The following is a 21,331-nucleotide window of genomic DNA, read 5'->3' as shown; positions in this document are numbered from 1 at the left end:
CTGTTCATTGGATCCAGGAGCTACTCCCTCTCTCTGCCCCTTCTCTACACAAATCACTGCCCTGTTTCCTGTTGTGATTTTAAACACACACACACACACACACACACACACACACACAAAGAGGGAGGGAAAAGTGAAGCTGGCCAGCTGGACTTAGGGACCCATTTCGCAACCTTGCTGCCTGCAGCCTCGGTGGCCTTGTCTGGGCCTTCTCGCCCACATCCTCCGTGCCCATGCAGCATGGTACAGGGGAGGACCCACAGAACCCCCACAGGCTCTCCACAGCATCCCCTCCTACATAAGCCAGAATGAAGTGACTTCAGCAAACATCATTTCCTTCAAGGCCTCTATTTGCACCACACACACACACCTTCCCAGGGTCCCACTCCTACAATCTGTGCTCGTTCTTTCCCTGTAGGGGAAACCTCCTCAAAGATCAGGGAGGACTCGTCCAAGGAGTGAAACCTGGGCAAGGCAGGGCTGGCCTGGGGTCCATAGACTTGACCTTCAGTCCTGCCGGGGTGGGGTGGGGTTGCAGGGAGTTGGATAGGGCCTGAGGTTCCTTAAGAGTGTGGTCAGAGGAAGGGGGTGGGCTGGGCAGGCCAGGCCTGTCGACCCCTCTGGGCCTCAGTTTCTAGGACTTTGGTCTTCTGTCTATCACTTTCAAAACACGCGCCATGTCGTTCGTGCGCAGCTTGCTCTATCATTAGTCTATTTCTTTCAATCAATTCACTTTTCTTATTTTATTGCATCCTAGACAATCTATGAAATCATAGATTTGATATGCTAGCTACGGGAGTTTCCTAATGGGTATTAAATAAAAACATACCTATGATAATAAAAAAAAAAAAAATGCACGTCCATGGAGTTCCCATCTGGCTCAGCAGAAACGAATCTGACTAGCATCCATGAGGATACAGGGTCCATCCCTGGCCTTGCTCAGTGGGTTAAGGGTCCGGTGTTGCCATGAACTGCAGTGTAGGTTACAGACACGGCTCGGATCTGGCGTTGCTGCAGTGTAGGCCAGTAGCTACAGCTCTGATTCCACCCCTAGCCTGGGAACCTCCATATGCCATGGGTGCAGCCCTAAAAAGAGAAAAAATAAAACATACATGTCCACCTAAGACCTAAAATCAAGACCTCCCTGCTCTGGGAAAGCAGAAGCAAACCCTGAGGGGTGGGTCTCTCCCCGTCATGTTCTCTAGTCATGGGATCAGAGTCCTCAGCGACCTCCCGTCCCGCTGGACCACGGCAGAGGGGAAGGCATCCTCAAATTACACTGTGCTTACAACGCAGGAGGGCGTAGAGGTGAGGGTGAGTTCCAGGACCACTCCCCAGTCAGGCCAATGAGAGACAAGGCTGGGGGAGGAAGGACTGGCAGCCTCAGCCTGGTTAAGAGAGGAAAGCAGGCGAGCACGGGTGCAAATACACCTCTCTGTGAATACAAACGCTGGTTAAGGAGTATCCCCCAACTCTGCAGTAGAGACAGAAGGAAGGCACTGGGCCCAAGACAGGAAAAGGGAGGACTTCGATCCTGTTCCCCAGGGCCTTTCCTTGAAGCTGCACTGACCACCGAGGGGCCTGGGAGGGGCCCTCTGGGGGCTCAGGACTCAGGGCAGGTCTACTCACATGTGCCTCAGGACCCATGTGAAACAGGCTCATTTCCTGGCCGCCTTCCTTCTTTCTATTCTATTTCTGTTTCCAGAGTTTTCTCCAGGGCAGGCTCCCCCTTCTTCCCACACCAGCAGGCGGGCTTCTCTCAGCCTCTCGGCTGGGGACTCCAGCACCTCCCCCTTGTCAGACCCTGCCCTCCTGAGTGGGGCTCAGCCCAGGGGTCCGATGGAGGTCAGGGTCAGCCAAGAGTGGCATGACTGAAGGCAGGGCTCCCCCAGAGGGCAGAGAGAAAGCAGAAGAAGCAGCAGCCTTTCTTCTCGGTGCCCCTGGGGGAGCCAATTACAGGCCGGCAGCCCACTGCTCAGGTGAGCGCCTGGGACCAGCCATGCTGCACACCAGGGCAGGCCATTCAGCCTCTCCTGGGAAGGGGGATGAACTGGGAATGGGGGAGGGTGCTAGGGAGAGACAGATCCGACGTCCTCAGCTCAGGGCCCATAATTAGTTTGTGGGATGAGAGCAAAACAACCATCCTCAGGGTGACAGCCAGACATTCAGGCGGCATGGGGTGTGGGGTGGGGGCAGGGCAGGAGGAAAGGAGAGAGGCTGGAGCAAGAGGAACTCATTCATTCACCCCACCAGCATTTCTCCCCAGAATCTTCTGGTCTCTCCTGGCCTCCTGGACTCTGCCCCAGAGGGGCCCAGAGAATCTAGCAGACTGGAAGGCAAGGCTCTGTTTGCCAAGGGAGGGGTACCCGCCTGAGGTTATTTCCTGCTTCTCCTAGGGAGGGAGGCAGGAGAGGGGCCAGGGCAGAGCAAAAGTGGAGAAGGTTCCCATCAGGGCACCCCATCAACCGCCTACCCACAAGCCCATCAGCCCATCTGGCCCTGAGGCAGGGCCAGGGAGGGACTGGCTAGAGCTATTTGCCCAGACAGGCCTGTTGGGTGGGGCTGTCGACAAGGCACAGAGAGAGGGCAGCTGTTTCTTGGGGTCTTGCCCGGATCCTACCCTACCTGACATGAGGTTCCCTGAGCTGCCTGCCCCTCAAGAGCTCAGCCAGTCAGGGGTGGCAGCTCTCAGCCCAGCCCTCCAAGGAGGCCGGGTCTATCACAGATCTTGAGCCTTGGTCACCAACAGCCCAAGGACCCCACCGGGATGCACTGGAGGGGCTGCAGCTGAGGTGTGGACCACATGAGGAGGATGTAGAGGGCGGGGGCTCTCCGAGGAACCCCTGCTCCACTTGTGCCCTCCTGGGATTTTTGTCTCCTGTGGGGAAGACCATAGAGGGACCTAGTGAAGGAACTTAGAGATCTTCTAAATGGGCTCCAGGTTCACACCCTAAACCTCGTGTGCACGGTCCTCTAGTTACTTCTGGCTTTGACTTCAATTTATCTGATCTCGACTGACCTGACAAGCTCAAACCCATTAGGCAGATTAGGAAACCCAAGCAGAAACGGGGGCGCTTTGGTTTACTCAAGGTCACAGATCAAGTTACCCTCTCTCCCGAGGGTCAGATCAACCACAGGCCAAATCTTCCCCCTCAGCCCTGTGGTGCATTTCCTGGAAATGTGATGATGCCGGATGTTTCGTTTGTTTATGTAGTATCTGAGACGAGCAGGACTGCTCCAGGCACTGGATCTATGCCCTGGTGGCCCCTTCTTCAATGACACCCCATCTTCCACCCGAGGCGGCACAGTGCTGCCTGGGAAGGGAGCCTGAAGGGGAACATCCGGGATGCCTTAGAACATGGCCCCAGCACTCATGGCCCTGCCTCCGGGCTCATTCCTGCCACAGAGCCCCCTAGAAACGGCCTCAGGACCCCATAGCCATGCTGCAGCAGGGAGGCCATCCTGGCGATGCCCCCAAGGGAAATGATGGACGTGGAGAGGGACCCAGCCCGGCTCCTTTGCGCTCAGCCACAACTTAGCTGTGTGGGAAAGCCCCTCTGCAGACTAATCAACAATCCTCTCTCTGAAAAGGGACAGTCCCTGGCCTCTGGAGGTTGACCAGTCATTGCCCCCTTGGGCACTTCTCCTGGGAGGCCTTCCTCTGCCCTGGGCTAAAAATGCAGGAGCCGTAAGAGACTCAGCCCAGAGAGAGGGGAGGAAGCACAGCTGTGACTCGGCCCCGGCTCCAAACAAGTGTCATCACGTGCAGCCCCCTGCCTCGGCCTCAGCCAGGAGCTTCTGTATAGGTTCCTGCCCTGGTCAGGGGTCTTCCCGTCTATCCCCCTGTCTCTGTCCCAGACAGGCTCCGTCTTGCCCATCTCCCCTGCCCTCCCCTGCTCTTCGAGCTGGGGCAGGTGACTCACGGTGCAGGCTGAGGGAAATGTTGATGGTGTGCTCATCCACGAAGCCCTTCAGGCCGGGCATGCGGGCACACTTGAGCTGTGTCTGGGCAGCACTGTCCCCAACGTGCACCCAGCACACAGTCTCGTTGGCATAGCTGAAGTCCATGGCCGTGGTCTGCCGAGTGCTGGTGGGCGTGATGGTAGAGACCTGGGCCCCACTCAGGTACGTAGCCAGGATATTCTGGGAATTGGCAATCAGCAGCACAGGGGGCCGGTCTACCGGCTCTGGAGATGGAGGAGAGAAGGGTCAACGCAGTAAGTGGCCCTGGGACCTCTCCGGCCACTCCCCAGCAGGGAACAACACTGAGGGTGCCTAGCTGTAGGTGGGCCTACCATTCTTGGCCTTGCAGGAGCGGTTGTCTGGCTGCAGCAGGTACCCTTCCACACAGCCGCACGTGAAGGACCCATCTGTGTTGGTGCACAGCTGGCTGCAGGTGCCATACACCGAGCACTCGTCAAAGTCTGCCAGGAAAAGGTGAAAGCGTGGTCATTTCCAGCACGCCGAGGGCAGGGCAGGGAGCACCCTCAGACACCACCAGGAGTATGTCCATCCCGACAGCTACTTTGGAGGACAATTTGGCAGAATCTATTACAAGAATTGTGCAAACGTAGGGTGTTCCTGTCGTGGTTCAGTGGAACCGAATCTGACTAGCATCCATGAGGATGCAGGTTTGATCCCTGGCCTCGCTTAATGGGTCAAGGATTCGGTGTTGGTGTTAAGCTGTGGCGTAGGTCACAGATTCAGCTCAGATCTGGGGTTGCTATGGCTGTGGTGTAGGCCGGTGGCTACAGCTCTAATTCTACCCCTAGCCTGGGAACTGCCATATGCCGCAGGTACGGCCCTAAAAAGACCAAAAAAAAAAAAAAAGAACTACGCAAACTTAGTCACCTAACTAGTCCAGACTTGGAATCTACCCTAAAGAAATAGTCATACATGTGCATATCATCCATTCATTCAGAAAAGATTTCTTGAATATCTGGAGTTCCCATCGTGGCTCAGCAGTAACAACCCAACTAGTATCCATGAGGATGTAGGTTTCATCCCTGGCCTCGCTCAGTGGGTTAAGGATCCTGTATTGCCATGAGCTCTGGTGTAGGTCACAGATGTAGCTTGAATCCTGCATTGCTGTGGCTGGGGTGTAGGCCAGCACTTGCAGCTCTGATTTGACCCCTAGCCTGGGAACTTCCATATGCTGTGGGTGTGACCCTAAAAAGGCCAAAAAAAAAAAAAAAGATTTCTTGAGTATCCACCATGTGCCAGGTACTGTCCTAGGCTAAGGATATATATCAGATTCAAATTACTACGTTCATGAAACTTAAATTCTGATAATAAATGAAATATAATTATTACAAAAATAAAGAAAACAAAAAGGTACATTATGTGTTTGAGGTGATAGTGCAATAGAAAGTGGCTGATGCTATGGAAAAAAATTAAGCAGAGAAAGGGGACAGAGAATGCAGGCAGTGGGGGTGGCCTCCTTGAGAAGGTGACATTTGTGCAAAGACCCAAAGGAGGTAAATTTAAAACAGAAAAGTTTGTATTGTTTGTAACAGAGAGAAACTGGGAATATCTTACTCATCAAAAAGGAGATGGCCAAGTAAACTGTGGTAATAGTCACACTTCACAGTGGTTTTTAAAAGAATGAGGTAGATCTTTTACAAAGTAACTTGGAAAAATTTCCAGAACATACAGGGTGAAAAAATTGAGAAAAAAAAAAGTATAGTGTAATATTTATGTAAAAAAAAAAAAAAAAAGCCCATAAGGGAGTTCCCAGTGTTGTCACTGCAGCAACTTGGGTCACTGTTGTGGCATAGGTTTGATCCCTGGCCCAGGAACTTCCACATGCCACAGGCTTGGCCAAAAAAAAAAAAGGCACAAGCACATTAACAGTACTTTCAATTAGATTCTTTGTGAGTACGTGTATACATGGACGGAAAAAGGCCTGCACAGAGATGGCAAACTCGCAACAGAGTTGACCTCCAGAGAGATGGGAAAAGGATCAGAATTGAAGAGGATTTGTCAAAGGAGACTTTTGTTTTAACTATAATGCTTTACTTTTCTTTATAGGAAAACTCACATATCACACACACACACACACACACACACACACACACAAACACTTTATGGCTGCATCCGAGGCATGTGGAAGTTTCCAGGCCAGGGATTGAATCCAAGTCACAGCTGTGACCTACACTGCAGCTGTGGCAACACCAGATCCTTTATCATTATTATTATTTTGTCTTTTTAGGGACTCACCTGCGGCATATAGAGGTTCCCAGGCTAGGGGTTGAATCCGAGCTGTGGCCACTGGCCTACACCACAGCCACAGCAATGCCAGACCTGAGCCATGTCTATAATCTACACCACGGCATGTGGCAACACTGGATCCTTAACCCACTGAGCAAGGCCAGGGATCGAACCTGCATCGTCCAGTTCGTTTCTGCTGAGCCATGACGGGAACTCCAACACCAGATCCTTTAAGCCACTGCACGGGGCCAGGGATCGAACCTGCAACCTCAGCTGCTGAAGTTGGATTCTTAACCCACTGCGCCATAGCGGGAACTGCCAAAATGAATTTTTTTTTTTAATAAATGTGGTTTTTTTTGTTTTGTTTTTTTTTGTTTTTGTCGTTTTGCCATTTCTTGGGCCGCTCCCGCTGCATATGGAGGTTCCCAGGCTAGGGGTAGAATCGGAGCTGTAACTGCCAGCCTATGCCAGAGACACAGCAACGCAGGATCCAAGCCACGTCTGTAACCTACACCACAGCTCACGGCAATGCCGGATCGTTAACCCACTGAGCAAGGGCAGGGATCAAACCCACAATCTCATGGTTCCTAGTCGGATTCGTTAACCACTGCGCCACAACGGGAACTCCTGAATTTTTAAAAGTCTGGTGGAAGCGAGTGGTTAGAGCACACAGTCAAGCCCTGAGGCTGTCAGGCACGTGGCCCCACCTCCCGTCCTGCTCCTTCCATTGTTTTCTCCTTCCCAGCCAGGGCCACCCGCTCACCCCCAGTGCGCGTATGTGTGCATTTACCTTTGCAGGTCTTGCCATCCGCCTGCAGTTGAAAGCTATTGTTGCAATAGCAGGTGGGCCCGTTGAGTGTGGGGACACAGTGGTACTGGCAGCCCAGATGAGAACACTGTCCTCGTTGCTCTGTGTAGCGGCAGATACACACTCAGACCCTGAGACCTGGCAGCCATACTCAGGCTGCAACCCTCCCCCAATTTCTGCCACCCCTTCAGAAAGCATTTACGAGGCCTGCAGTGTTGGAGATGAAGGGACTTAGGAAGCATCTGTTATATTTTGCAAGTGAGGAAACTGAGACCAAGGGAAGGTATAAGACAGGTCCAAGGTCACATTACCAGTTATGGCTTAGAACCTACATCTCCCTGCTCTAGCTGCCCTGGACTCCCTCTGTCCCCATGGAGAGGAGCTCTGGTAGTTTGTTGGAGTCAACAGGGAGAGGGGACAGCGATTCTTATCCCCTTCATATACCCCTTGCCTGCACTACCTGGGGATTGCAATGCTGGCTTTGGCACTGAGGGTGAGGAGTGGGCATGGAATTAAGTCTTTTGTACAGGACCCCAGCTCTGATCTGGAAGCACCCCTGCCACCCACACCTCGAGCCCTAAAGGCCTCAGAGAGAAGGCCCAAGGTCCAGGTAGAGGAGAGGAGGAGGAGGAGCAAAACTGGCTCCCCCAGGATCCTTCTCTAATCTTCCTCCTGCCACTGACCCACTTCCACAGGGGAGACAGAAGGGAATGAGATGGGAGGGGGAAGAGGTGGGAGAGCAGCTGCCCCCCCAGATCAGCGACCCAATTAATGGCCTTGCGTGGGGCCAGGCGGCCTGGCCACAAAGACCCCTTTGTCCAGCTGCCTCACACCCCTGCTCCCCCTGCCCCCCCCAGGAGGGAGCGCTGCCTGAGATGCTAAGACGTTTACAGGCACTAAGCCTGCCAGGAGGAGCTGGGATGGGGGGGCGAGGCCCTGGTTATTCCTTCTCCTCCCCACCTCCGCCGGAGAGCCCAAATGTGCTGCCCATCCAGCCCCCACAAAGGGGGGGATATGGTGTTTGTCCTGGAAAATCTAGAAAGGAATTTCTCTCCTGGATATGCAATAGGAGGATGGCGAGGTCCTCTGTAACATCAGAGGAGGAACTTCAAACCCTAGGTTTTTGAGGTTCTTGGTTGTTTTTGCTACTGACCAGCTATTCAAAAGCTAGCAGACTTGAGCATGCACCACCCGATAAGGTGGGACGTGCCTGGTAATTGAAGTCAGCTCCTAGGCCCACACTCTGCATCCCATTCCAGGAGCTTCAGACAAAAACATGTGGAATCAACCAAAGGAAAGGATAAAAATCTTCCACAAACTCCCTTGCTCCACACTCCCTGCCCTCAGTGAACAGGATCCAGATGTGTCTCCTCTCACAGGCAGATGTTTTCTGACACGCGTTACAGGCACAGGATGCAGTCCCCACCCCCAGAAGACTGCCCCGCCCCCAGGGGCTTGCTCAGGGCCTCACAAGGCCAGCCTCCTGCTCCAGGCCAGAGCTGGAGGGCAGTAGAAGGTAGAGGCTACTATTTCCTGACGCCCCCCCCACAGCATCTCCTCCATCGCTCACGTGTGATCCAGACTTTCCCTGGACCATGCGGGCTCTCGGGAGAAGAACTGCAGAGCTGATGACCTGAGCTGCAGGTGGGAAGGAAGTCTGAGCCACCATCCTAAAGTTCCCGCCTTATCCTGCACCACCTTCCCATCAAGAAGCTTCAGAGAATCTCAAAGATCTGCACTGTTGGGGGATGCCCTCAGGGCCCTGGCCGGGGAGGCAGGGAATTGAAACTCCAGACCCCCGGCCCCCACTTCAATCACAGTATCTGCTCTTCTCTGTTCATATGCTGATTCCATGGAAGACACCATTTGAAGAAGGGGCCTTGCTATTTATAAAGATAAAAAGCATGAAAACATTGATCTACGATAAAGCTCTCATTTCACAGGTGGGAAGCTAGGGTCTGGAGAGGGCTAGTGACTCGTCCAAGCACACACACAGCCAGAGAAGTGCCTGGGCCACGGGGGAGCAGGACAAGGCCTCAGCCCAGAACACCCTCCGTCAGCTGCCCTGCTGAGAACTCTCTGCGTCCAGCTGAGATAGGAGTGCTGGAAAAGGCCTTACCTCGGCAGTGGGGCCCCTCATCTGACCCATCAGCGCAGTCCTGGATCCCGTTGCAGAGGCGGGACATGAGAATACACAGCTCGGTGCCCAGGCAATTGTGCTCATTCGGCTGACACCGCTGGGTCTTACTCTGTGGACCTGCAGACAGATGAAGGCCATGGTGACCACACTGGCCACAGAGGCCATGTGACCAGCTGTTCACTGCAGGGGGGGTGCTGAGGAACTGAGACTGGGGTTTCAGGCTACTGTACTTTTTAGTCTCAGGAGACATCAGGGCTGGTTAGACGCTTCACCTCAAGCTTTTCTTTCTTTTTTTTTTTTTTTTGCTTTTTAGGGCCACGCCTGCAGCACATGTAGGTTCTCAGGCTAGGGGTTGAATCAGAGCTACAGCTGCCGGCCTATGCCACAGCCACAGCAACACAGGATCCAAGCCATGTCTGCAACCTGCACCACAACTCACGGCAATGCTGGATCCTTAACCCACTGAGCAAGGGCAGGGATCGAACCCGCAACCTCATGGTTCCTAGTCGGATTCGTTTCTGCTGCACTGCAATGGGAACTGCATCAAGCTCTTCTATACCATCCCCAACAGGAGCCACCTGGGAGCCACCAGGTGGAGGGGAGAACGAGGTTTCAGCAGGGTCCACTCCCCAAATGCTCCATGCTGTGGACCCCATCGCCTCTACATTCTACATTCAGGAGACAAAGGACCCTTCCTTCCCAAAGCTCCCCAGATCACAGAGCCTGAGGGTGAGAGGGGGACCAAGGATTTTAAACTGCACAATCCCATGTGCAGCACAAGCCATATGTGGCTATGGAGCACTTGAAGTGTGACCGGTTCCAACTCTAAGCATAAAATGCACACTGTCTTTTGAAGACTTAATGCCATGGCCACAAAAAAAGAATGCAAAAAAATTTAATTAATGCTTGTATATGAATAATATAGTGAAATGATAATATTTTGCATACATTGGGTAAAATTAAGTTAAAATTATTTTCACCTGATTGTATTTACTTTTTTGAATGTGGCTACAAGAAAACTTCAAAATTGTATACATGCCTTGCATTATATTTCTATTGGATGTGCTATTCTCAACCCCCAGCCCCAGAACCGCCTGCCTGATGGACGGGTTTGGGAAGGGTCAAAGGTTGTGGCCTGTTGGTGTTATCTCTGGTAATTCCATTCTTGCTCAAGAGGATGGGCTAGGGGGAGGGCAGGGTAGAGCTCCTCAGGGGATTCTAAGGAAGCCAGGTGAGCTAGGGCGCCGGCTGACCTGTAGGTTGGGAGACAGACCAATGCCCATTGGCTCCCAAGCCGGGACAGGGCGTGAGCGAGTGTCTGTGTGTGAATGCACCTGCCTGCCTCCGCCTAGGAGGAGTCCACGTTCACAGGGGAGGGCAGTGTTCACCGTGGAGCGGTGTGGAGTGAGGGTGAATCTGTGAGTCTCCACGTGTGCTGGTGCTTCTGGCCTCAGTATGTGCATTTCCATGTCCTTTGGGGGGCGAGTCTGGGTTGGTGTGTGAGGGTCCAAGGGCAGGTGGTGTTTCTGCATCCCCGTTTCAGAGTGTTGACTCTGTGCTGTTGTGAGGACGTGTCTGTGCTAGCATCTGCCCTTGTCTGTGTATGTCCAGGAGGGCTGAGGGGAGCGAGTCAGTGCCCTGGAGCGGCTGAGTGTGAGTTTGATGGGTCTAGGAGTGTATATGAGTGGGGACAGCGTGGGGATGTGTATAAGGTGGAGTGTGCATCAAACTAAAGGAAGGATGGGTGCAAAGAGCCAGAGCTGGCCTTTGTGCCTGGCTTTCGTCACCTGACTTTTGAAGACTTAATGCCATGGCCACAAAAAAAGAATGCAAAAAAATTTCATTAATGCTTGTATATGAATAATATAGTGAAATGATAATATTCTGCATACACTGGGTAAAATAAAGTTAAAATTATTTTCACCTGATTGTATTTACTTTTTTGAATGTGGCTACAAGAAAACTTCAAAGCATCAGGGTCAGAAATGTGGGGCGTAAAGATGGCATCAGACAAGAAGACACTCGAGGCTGAGCAACCCCACCGTAGAGACACTTAGGGACTATCCCTCGCCTCCACGCCTCCAGGGCAGGGTATGGGGGTGAGGCAGAGAGAACTGGTGGCTCCCTTTCCAGCCCTAAAATTATCCCTGATAATTATGGGTGAGGGTGTGGGGCTGGGGCTGGGACGGAATAAACTCAGAGAGGGAACAGATACAGACTTGGGAAGGCAGGGTCCCCCGGACCCCGGCCCAGATTAGCCCAGCAAAGGAGACGCTGAAGGTAGAGACGGCCAGCTGCCCAGGACTCCAGGATCCCGCCAGCAAGTCCTCCACCCCCTGCTGGCAGGGTAAAGGCTGGGTGGGGACCTTTCTCCCAGTTTAAACAGCTGCCTCTGATTACGCCACTTACTGGGGGGGATGCGCAGGGGCGGGGCTTCTGGTACAGAGACTGAGCAAGAACCAGTGGCCTTTGGCCTGGGACCCTGAGGACAGGAAGGGGACCCAGCGAGACCTAGGGGCCCTCATCAAGGATCAGGAGGCTCAGAGGTGGGAAGAAGGGGGACGAGCTGAGCCCAAAGGAAAGAGAGGCTGGACCCTCCCCTTCCAGCAAAGCTGTCAGCCCAGAGAACAGTCTCAGGCAGACTTGAGGGTAGAGCAGCTGAGGGAGCCCATTTCTGGGCACGCCAAGCACCATGCCAGGCTCTTTGAAGAGGGCGAGAGGACGGTTTAGCTGTGTCATGGACAAACAGTCACAGAGCAAGGTCCACCCCAGGCTGGAGCTCAGCCGTCCTCAACGCAAACTGCCTGGGCCAAAAGGGAAAGCGGTCAATCAGGGGTGTGAGAAGGGATCCAGAAAAGGTACTTACAAATCTCAGGAGCCTCATCAGATCCATCCGGGCAGTCCCTCTCACCATCACACCGCCAGCCTTTCGAGATACAGGTGATCTGGTCTCTGCAGGCAAACTGCTTAGGGCTGCAGGTCTTAGGGACTAGAGGCAAGGGAAGAAAACAGGGGCGTGAAGGGAGGATGGAGGCCAGCTTGATGCCATAAAGCCTTCTAGGGACTCCTCTTTCCCCAGTATCAGTCCCCATCTGGCTCAGACTCTGAGCCACAGTCCACGTGCTGCGGAGCAGGTGGCTGAGGGTCACTCCTGGAACGTTCCTGCGTACCTGTGATGGGGGAGGAAGATGCAGAGAGCACATTTTACTGCTCCCCCACCCCTCAGTCCCAAAGGCTGCTTGTTCAGCGTGCCCCTGCCTGGTCCTCGGGGTCAAAGCCCTTGCTGTTCTGTTACTCTGGTCAAACAACAGCACCCCCCACTTTGCTGGCTGAGAGTGATGGGGTGTTTAGGCCTGTGACATGTTTTGTCTTTATCTGCCTCTCCATCCCACTAGAAGTCCAAAGCTGGTCTTTTCTAATCTCTGGGACACTCCTGGTCCTGGAACTTATCATCTCCAACTCCCAACAACCAAGGATGTTTGGGGTGCCCTTGGCCCAGTGCTGGTCTGGAGGTGGTGTCCGCAGAGGAGCCCCATCTCTACCTCCGTTCTCTATAAAGACACAGCCTCCCTTTGGTTAGACTTTCAGCTCATGCCCTCGGAGGGAAGAGGCACCTAAGATTGCTCGGGATGATGGAGTTGGTAAGAGGCAGGGGGATGGCTGGGGTGACCTATAGGAACTGGGTCTTTTTTTGGCTGCACCCACTGCATATGGAAGTTTCCAGGCTGGGGACTGAATCAGAGCTGCAGCTGCCGGCTGACACCACACTCACAGCAACATCAGACTGGAGCTGCATCTGAGGCCTACACCACAGCTCATGGCAATGCTGGATCCTTAACCCACTGAGGGAGGCCAGGGGTTGAACCTACAACCTCATGGATACTAGTCTGGTTCTTAACCCTCTCTGCCACAGTGGGAACTCCCTATAGGAGCTGGTTGAGCCCAGCAGACTGGCAAAGTTCCTATATCCAGGACCTCTTTCCTTTGCCCTAGCAGCTTCCCTTGGCTCCCACCCTATTCTCTTAACGTCATCCTCCAAGGAGGAATTATGACGGTAACACTAACTCTCCTCGTTACCTCAGAGTGGGCCGGGAAATGTGGTAAACCAGTTCTTTCCATGTATCACTTAATCCTCTCCACAATACGACAAAGTAGGTGCTACTAATACCACCATTTCCTAGATGAGGAAACCGAGCCTCCGAGAGGGTGCGGTCGCCCAGCAGGCAAGTGACACAACCAGTGCTCACACCGGTTGAGCTGACTCTCAGCTTCTAACCAGCCAGTCCCCACCGGTCTCCCCATTCCCACGGAAAGGTTCTCAGGGGTTGTTCCTCCACATCCCATCAGCATGTCCTCCAGGGGAAGAAAAGACCCCCTTCTTCACCCTCACCCAGTCTCCCAGCCCTCTTCCCATTTCTCTTCAGCCGTCGTGCAGGGGAGAGCAGCTCTGTGCCAGGCACTGCACTGGGCACTAGGGTGCCAGGGGGGAGTGAGAGGGTCCCTCAGGAGCCAGCCTGGGAAGGCAGCTGTGCACAACCACCGTGAATGCAGGGCAGAGTGAGCTCAGAGCTGGGACAGAGCAGAAGGAAAGTGTGTCAGGGCTCTGAGCTGGGAGGGACGGAGTCGGAGGGGAGCCACACGGAGAAGACAGCCTCCCCCCTAACCCCCATCTCTGGCAGACGGGACTGCACTCAGGCCCCTGGCCAGGATGAGAGCTGAGTTCAGGAAACACATCAAGGATGGCCTGGCTGGGCCCCCCAGCCCCGAGTCTCCCTCCCCTACCCCCCACCCTGAGCAGGGAATAAAGGCCCCTTGAGGAGGTGGATAATGCTGAGTTCATTGCCCCACTGGGCCAGCTGTGAGGTCTTCCCGGGGAAACAGCCCGCCAGCCTAGTTAGCATGCCGGAGACCGGTCCTCTTCCCCTGGCCAGCCGAGACCGGCTGGGGGGGGGCGGAGTAGAGGAGACTGGAATAGGACTCAGAGGCAGATGGGCTGTTTGGAGCCCAGAAAGGCCCCCATGTCACCGCCACCCCCACCTGGACTTAGTCCACACCCCCACTCCTCCCCGGGGTTGAGCTCACAGCCGTGGCCAAGGTCACTGGTTGGTCACTCCGACCTCTCCTCCATTCCGTGTCCCAGCCACGATCCCCTCTTCCTTTGGCCCTCACGTTGTCCCCTCCCCAAACCCCTGCTGTCCCCCACCCCCATTTTTGGCCTGAACTCTCGGCAGAGGAAACAGCAGCTGGCAAACTCCGAAAGCTGGAATGAGAGAGATTCACAAACCAGATGTGCTCTTGCAGAGGGAGGGAGTGGGGGATGGGAGCGAAAGGAAGAGGAGCCCTCGGGGACCCTGTCCCACAGCAGCATCCTTTCGGGCCCAGGGCAGAAAGACAGGGGTGCACCCCTCCCACGGGCCAGGGCAGCACAAGGATCAGAGAGAATGTCCCTTCTGCCAAGTGGAGAAAGCCCTAGGCTGTCTTCAATTGCCTGCAGGAGGAGAGAGGAGGGAAGAAACAAATAACCTACTTTGGGGCAGTCTACACAGCCAAGGGCAGCCTCATCTGAGGTGGTGGAGCTGCAGCAGGCGTGAGGTAGGAAACTTGTAATCCGCTTAGAGCCGGCAGCCAACCCCACTCCCCTCAGCGGAGGCTTCCATGCCAGATGCCAGCACCCAGAAAACCCACCTTTGTGGCCTTAGACGAGGAGACAAAGTGGCCCTAAGTTCAGAGGCGACGAATGGCCTCCTCTGCCTCCTGCCCGTCGTGAGACTTGGGGCTGCCCAAGGATATGAGCTAATGCTTTTCCACTTGGCCACTCTGTGTCAGCCACTGGGCTGAAACACTTCGGACATATTAACCCCCTTAGATGCTCAAACGCTGTGACATGGGTATGGTTGCAATCCCCATCATACAGATGAGAAAACTGAGGCACAGAGCGATTAGTAACTGAACAGGTGGTTTCTCACTGACCACGATGATGGAGCCAGATGAAGAAGGATGAAGAAGGAAAACGGCAAGGGAGGATATTTGGTCCTTGAGCTGGGAGTGGGGAGACAGATTGCAGGAGGTGGTAGTGGCCTTCAGGGCTCCCCAGAGAGGAGGAGAGAGGGCGGAGGAGATGAGCCGGAAAGGGACAGGACAGAAGAGGGAAGCGAGGAGGGAGAAGGAGGAGAGGACTATAGAGGGAGAGCGAGCGAGGTTGCAGAGAGAAGGCCAGGACACAGGGGCTGTCTGTTCTCAGCTTTGCCCAGAGATGAATGTGACCGCCATGCTAACTCCGGCCAACACCCCTGCCCCCCCTCAAACCCAGGCACCCGGCCCAGCCATGGCCCCCAGGGCCACCAAGCTGGAGCCAGAACAGGAGGTGTAGGGTTGGTTGTGCATCCAGACACAACAAGGACCCCACTGCCCTGCTTGAGCCTTGGCTGTCATCCTGTCCCATTCTGGGACTTGGGGGTGGGGTAGGGAAGGGCGGCAAGAGTGCCTGACCTGCAAAGAGAGGGTGACAGACCTTGAGGGGTCTTCTGGAGGAGTAGAACCCATCCACTGATCCCCCTGGGAGCAGAGAGGGAGAGGAGGAGAGGTGAGACTTCTAAAGACCCAGGAGACCTGAGGCAGGGGGAGTATGAAAGAGAATCGCCCCCCCTACCACTAGGTCCTTTTCAAGAGCAGACTCAGCAGTGGGAGAGATGATGGGCTATATACCAGGGGATGTTTTCTAAAAGGAACCACATGATATATCTCAGGGAACAGAGGAGCCAGGGGGTGGCCAGGGGGTAGGGGGCAGAGCCTGCAGGAATCTAAACTTTCAAACATACGGGGGTGGGGCAGCAGGGGCCTCCCAGACCCAAACCGAGAGCTTTTCACTGAATTTTATGTATTTTGGGTGTTACCCGGTGGCTCCTTCCCGCAGCTCAGTGAGGCTCAGACACATTTTTGTCATTCCTGAGTCTGGGCCTCTGCTTTGCGGCCTGGACAGACAGACGGGATGGCTTGGATTGCCAGGGGAGGGGAAGGGTCTCCCGCTCCGTCCTGAGTCAATATTGACTCAGCAGGACATTAGCCTGACCAGCGGCCTCCCTATCATTTTTTCCTTCCCCCGCAAGTAAAATTCAGACCCCTCCAATGCCTCCAGAGGTCAGCATATCTCTCACCAGGCCTTCAGAAGCCCTCTCCACTTACCCCTCAACACACACACAGGGCTTAGGCACAGCAGAAGTAAAAGCTCTAAGCTCCTGATCCATTCCCCACAGCTTTCCCCAGTTCTCAGGTTATGAGGAAGTTCTGCTAGGAGTCTAACCTCCCTCCTTCTTTCTGAAATTTCTTCATTCCCCTTCTTACTCAACCCACAAAGGGTATCAAGTTCCCTTTCTTCCAGAAACATTCTCTCCAAAAATCCATCCCCAAAATTAGTGGAGGGGAAAGGAGAGGGAGGAACTTGGAGAAAAGTGGGGAGAGAACTTCCACAGCCGAACTGGATATTCTGAGTCTGGCCAGGGAGGGGAAGAGTAACTCCAACAGAACGAGCACGTGGGAAAGCGCAGAAGAGAGACCTCTGCTCCCAGGTAGCTTCCAGGATACACAGAGGCCTGGGTGGAGGTGAATGGAGACAGACAGAGGCAAAGCAAGAGACAGAGACTGAGAGAGACAGGACAGAGGATGCCGCAGAAGGATGAGATAAGACAGATGAACCAGGAGGAGGAGAGACGGAGGTTCTGCTAGGCCAAGACAGCACGCACCCATTACAGACAGAGGCAAAAAACCAGGAAGGGGTTTGAGCCCAGAGGTTGCCAAGATTATGACACAGCTGTCTTGGGATGAACCCAAAGAATAATATCCCTGAGACTCAGGGTGGGGGAAGCATATATCTTGACTTGGGCAGACAGAGTCCCTGCCCTAGCAGAGTCTGACCCAAGGGAGACTCAGAATAGGGGTCACTGCCTCCCAAGGAATTGGGAGGGTGGGAGGAGGGAAGACTGGAGCTCTTCAACTGGCCAAGTCCAGGCATCAGAAAGATTCTCACCTCCTGTGGGGATGCAAGAGGGGCAAATGCCTGCTCTCATGGTCCCTCACCTCTTTCCCAAGCAGATTTTACACTGGGGCCTGGGGCCACTGTACCGGAAGCAATCCGGAGCTAACTGCTTCCTTCTCTAAACAATGCAGGATCCTGCTCACTGGGCTGAAATGTGGGACTGAACACAGGGCCCCAGGTTCTCCAAACACTAGCACTCGGCACCCAGCTCTACCAGGTCAGGGACCCTTGCAGGGTCCCATTCAACTGCAACCAGATTCCCCAAGGGCAACGCGCCCCCATCCAGAGCTGGAGGACTCGAATGCTGGAGAGTTCATGGGGTGATGGGGTGGGGGGACCCCAAGAGGAGACTAATGAGGGGAATAACCTGAGGCTTGGGGGTTTGATATGCAAAGGCCAAGACAACAGCAGGAGGAAAGAAAGTTAGACTTCCCAAAGGAAAGTAAAGAGTTTGGAAGAGTTGAGAGAATGTGGACAGGATCTGGCTCTGACCAGGGCCCCAGCTGACTTCCTTAAAGAGGCCCAGTGATGGGGAGTGGCTGGGGGGCAAAAAAAAAAAAAAAAAAAGTAGAGGAAATGGAGGAAGAGGGAGCAGGATTGGGAGAAAAGGAAGTCTTGAGAAGCAGCCACAAACATCAAAATACCCCTCCAATCCCCAAATCAATGTCCTGCATGTCCTGCTTTGAAAGATGAGGGTAAGGGGAGATGTTCAGGGTCTGAGTCTGACCAGAGGAGAAAGGAGTTTGGAACCACCCCTTGGAGAGCCAGGAGGCAAACAACTCAGCCTCAGAACTCATTTCAGCTGTCCAGTTTGTCTGATCACTGGTGATACATGGCTCGGGCGGGTATGCGGAGACGGGTAAGAGAGAGGGAGGCAGCCAGCCCTCTCTACTACAAAATGTCCCTCGTCTCAGCAGGGACCTCCGTAACCCCTCTTCCCGTCCCCCGTTCCATCTGTTCCTCCATCCTCCCAGGTAGCAAGCATACCCAGTTCTGTTTACTAGCGGGGAGTGACAATGCTCCCCAAAGAGCAGGGCATGCTGCGGGTTGGGTTAGGGCTTAACAGAGAAGGCAGAGGTGGTAGAGGAGGACCCCAGGGTTGCTCCCCTGGAGGGAAAGCAGCAAGGTCTGTAGAAGGTTAGACACTGAGTCAGGGAAGCTGGAGCCAGGAAGTGTCCTTCTCTGGAAAGCGGAGGAGAAAGTTCTGTGTCTGTGGGGCCTGGCCATGAGGGCAAGGGTGGGGATACAGGAATCCCTAGGCTGTCCTGGACAACACTGGCCCTACAGGTCTGGGCAGGTGCCCTTTTCCACTGATTCCTATTCCCATTGCTAAGGGGAGAACATTGATGTGTTTGGGGGGAGGGGTCCTCTCCCTGGGACTTTGGGTAGAGTTTGGTTTGACTTGGGGTTACAGCTGTGGACTGGGTGCAAACTTAAGAAAGGTTGGGAGACAGGGAGAACATGCCCAGTCTCTCTCTTCCATTCACCGCCTGCCCCCCAACTTGGTGGGTGAACCCCACTTTACAGCCCTAGGGATGAAGCTCCCTGGGCCATTCCTGACAGGGCTGGGGACCTCTTCTGCTCTCAGAGACCTCCTCTCCCTTCTAACTCCATTCACCTCCAACGTGGGGCTCTTGATGGCTCACTCTTTCACTCTTAAAATTTTTTCACTATCTCTCCCAGAAGCTGCTGCACCCAAATCTCTGCCTCAGTTCCCTCTCCCACTTCACAGGGCTGAGAACAAGAGGAAACAACCTTAATAACGGAGGAAGTCATGGGCAAGGGCTGATCTGAAGGATATTCGGGGCAGAGCCTCCTTCCTCCTCTTGGGCAGATATCTGAGGTGTGGGGGGGGACAAGTGGACAGGGTCCCCAAGATGGCATGATTGAGGGCCACTGAATATAGTGTCTTTCTGGGCACAGCTACTACCTGACCCCCTAACCTCCCTCCCCTAGCTGAAGCAAGCTGGGGGGTGGGGAAGAGAGAGAGATAATCTGGTTTCAGAGAAAAACTTTCCCAATCCCAACCTGGCAAAATTTAGAAGATGGAGGAGGGGTGCAGGGTGATATTGGGCCCAGATTTTCCCCTGGATGAGAGGACTAAATGTCGGGAAGGGATGGGATCCCACTCCTTCTCAAATCAGGGACCCAGCCCAACTCAACTCCATGACCCCAGCTCATAGCTTGAGCAAGACTTGAACCAGTGACTCACAAGTAAGCGGGAAAATAGCTGACACAGAAAGAGGGAAGGGGGCACCCCACTTCACCGAAAGGACACAGTTCTGGCCCAAGCCTAACTGCAGTATACAAAGTGGGGTGTGTGTGTGTGTGTGTGTGTGTGTGTGTGTGTGTGTGTGTGTGTGTGTAGGAGGGAAAATAGTGGAGAGAAATAAACACATTTACCAAAGCAGCAGAGAATGAGGGGGTGAGGGGGTGGGGGCATAGCCATAACCCTCCTCCAACCTCCAACTCTCCTTCCATTCCAAAATGTGATCAAGCCAGAAGTCAGGGAGCAGGCAACCTTCCTCTACCCTCCCACCTCAGCATTCCAGACCATTCTCCAGCCCCCTTCCCCAAGGATGACATCTGACATTTTTCATCTCAAAGCTCCCAGGAATTGAGAAATTCAAAGTCATACAGCTCCGTCTGCCCCCACCCCTATGCCCCCCAACACGGCCCTTGCCAGGCTACTGACAGAGGCCCTGAGAAGGGGAAGTGCCCATTTCCGCGGAACCCAGGCTGGCAGCCTGCTGGATCCTGGACCCAGGCCTCCTAGCCTGGTCTCCAAGGGCCCAGATTCCACACCCAAGGCAGGGGGCCTTCTCTTGGCCCTCCCTCTCCCCACCCACAGCCTTCTTCAGGGCCTGTCTGCTCTCAGCAGGGCACCCCTGACCTGGCTCCCCCTTTCAGATTCAGAGGGCACTGCAAAAGGACCCCCGCCCCCTTTTGCAACCAGTACATTGTAAATCCGGATTCCTTTACAATTCAGATGGGGGGTTGGGGGGTGGAGGAGGTAGAAGAGGCGCAGGCCCTCCCCGACCAGAGATAGGAAGAGAAGGCCTCTAGATCCCAGGATCAGAAAAAGGGGATCCCTCTTCTCCCTTCCTAGGCCTCTGGTCTTTGTTTGGGCTGGGGGTCCCTGAAGCATCATTTGCTCAGGGCCCCCATTCTCCAAATTGGACCCCCCCATCCCCACCCCCAGTTGGGCCGCTGCTGTGTCAGCTGGACTGGGATAACAAAAGGCACCCCCTCCCGCGTCTCCCTTCCCCTCCGAACGCTGGAGTGGGGGCTGGGGAGTGGGTGTCCCCAGGGGTCCAAGGGGGCCGCGGGATCTCACTCACCATCGATAGCGGCAGCGACCAGAGCTGAGAGCAGGGGCAGCAACAGCAGCGGCGGCGGGGTCAGCATGGTGTGGGCTGATGCAAGCAGCAGCCCTCTCCCCTCTGGTCCTGTTACTTCTCGCCGTCGCCCCCCCCCAATTGGGGGGTCCCCCTTTTTCCTCCTTCCTCCCTTCTCCTCCTCTATTCTTATCCTATCCTTCAGCACAGCGCACCAGGGGCGTGGGTGACGAGGTAGAGTTCGGAGCCCCCTTGGGAAGGGCCTGCAGACCGGCTGCACCCCCAGTCCCCCAATCCAAACCCTTCACCCCCTGCTGTTCTCTTCGTTCCTCTTTTCCCCCTCCCCGGGCGAAGCTCACAACCCCATCTCCGAGCCGCCTCCGGCTGCAAAAATGCACAATTGGGAGGAGGCGGGGTAGGGGGGTGGGGGGCGTGGACCGGGTGGGGGAGCCTTTGGAAGGGGCCTGATGGAGCTCTGGGGGCTCCCCTGGTTTCCGCCTCCTCAGTGCACGGGCCTGGAGCTCGCACCACTGTTACCCGGACTGAGGTGTCGCGGGGCGGGCCGAGGGGGGAGAGGGAGGGGACCGGGAGAGGAGGGAGGGAGAGAAGGGGCGGGGAAAGAAAAAGGGGGGGGGGGGGGGAGAGCTACGCGGCAATCCTGTGAGTGCGCATGCGCTGATTTGGCGTGCTGCCCTGGGGAGGGGGAGTCGGAGAGGCGACCAGATTTGGATCTCTGGCTAGCGGTCCTAGAGCGGGGGTCTCGGCCCTGCTGGCTAGTTTTGGGCCTGGAGCGCCTTTTTCCT

The 21,331-nt window shown here is 54.7% G+C and overlaps 1 protein-coding gene across 2 annotated transcripts in view; it reads right to left on the bottom strand.

Moving 5' to 3' along the window:
* The window catches only part of LRP1 (LDL receptor related protein 1), an 82,856-nt gene extending 61,778 nt beyond the window's left edge, over nucleotides 1-21,078 (bottom strand). Inside the window, exons 1-6 of one of the 2 annotated variants that reach the window (XM_047786987.1) lie at nucleotides 20,532-21,078; nucleotides 12,025-12,147; nucleotides 9,138-9,275; nucleotides 7,001-7,120; nucleotides 4,296-4,424; nucleotides 3,924-4,187 (exon numbers count right to left, since the gene is read on the bottom strand). In XM_047786987.1, the coding sequence (XP_047642943.1) occupies nucleotides 3,924-4,187; nucleotides 4,296-4,424; nucleotides 7,001-7,120; nucleotides 9,138-9,275; nucleotides 12,025-12,147; nucleotides 20,532-20,598 (841 nt within the window). In that variant the 5' untranslated portion in view covers nucleotides 20,599-21,078. The remainder of the gene's footprint in view (nucleotides 1-3,923; nucleotides 4,188-4,295; nucleotides 4,425-7,000; nucleotides 7,121-9,137; nucleotides 9,276-12,024; nucleotides 12,148-20,531) is intronic. The other variant, XM_047786986.1, reaches the window with a different exon arrangement.
* Between the last annotated feature and the right edge of the window lie 253 nt (nucleotides 21,079-21,331).

This window comes from Phacochoerus africanus, chromosome 7, assembly GCF_016906955.1.
Source record: "Phacochoerus africanus isolate WHEZ1 chromosome 7, ROS_Pafr_v1, whole genome shotgun sequence".
NCBI lineage: Eukaryota > Metazoa > Chordata > Mammalia > Artiodactyla > Suidae > Phacochoerus > Phacochoerus africanus.
The sequence above is the reverse complement of the archived record's forward strand: the minus strand, read 5'-3'. Positions and strand labels throughout refer to the sequence as shown.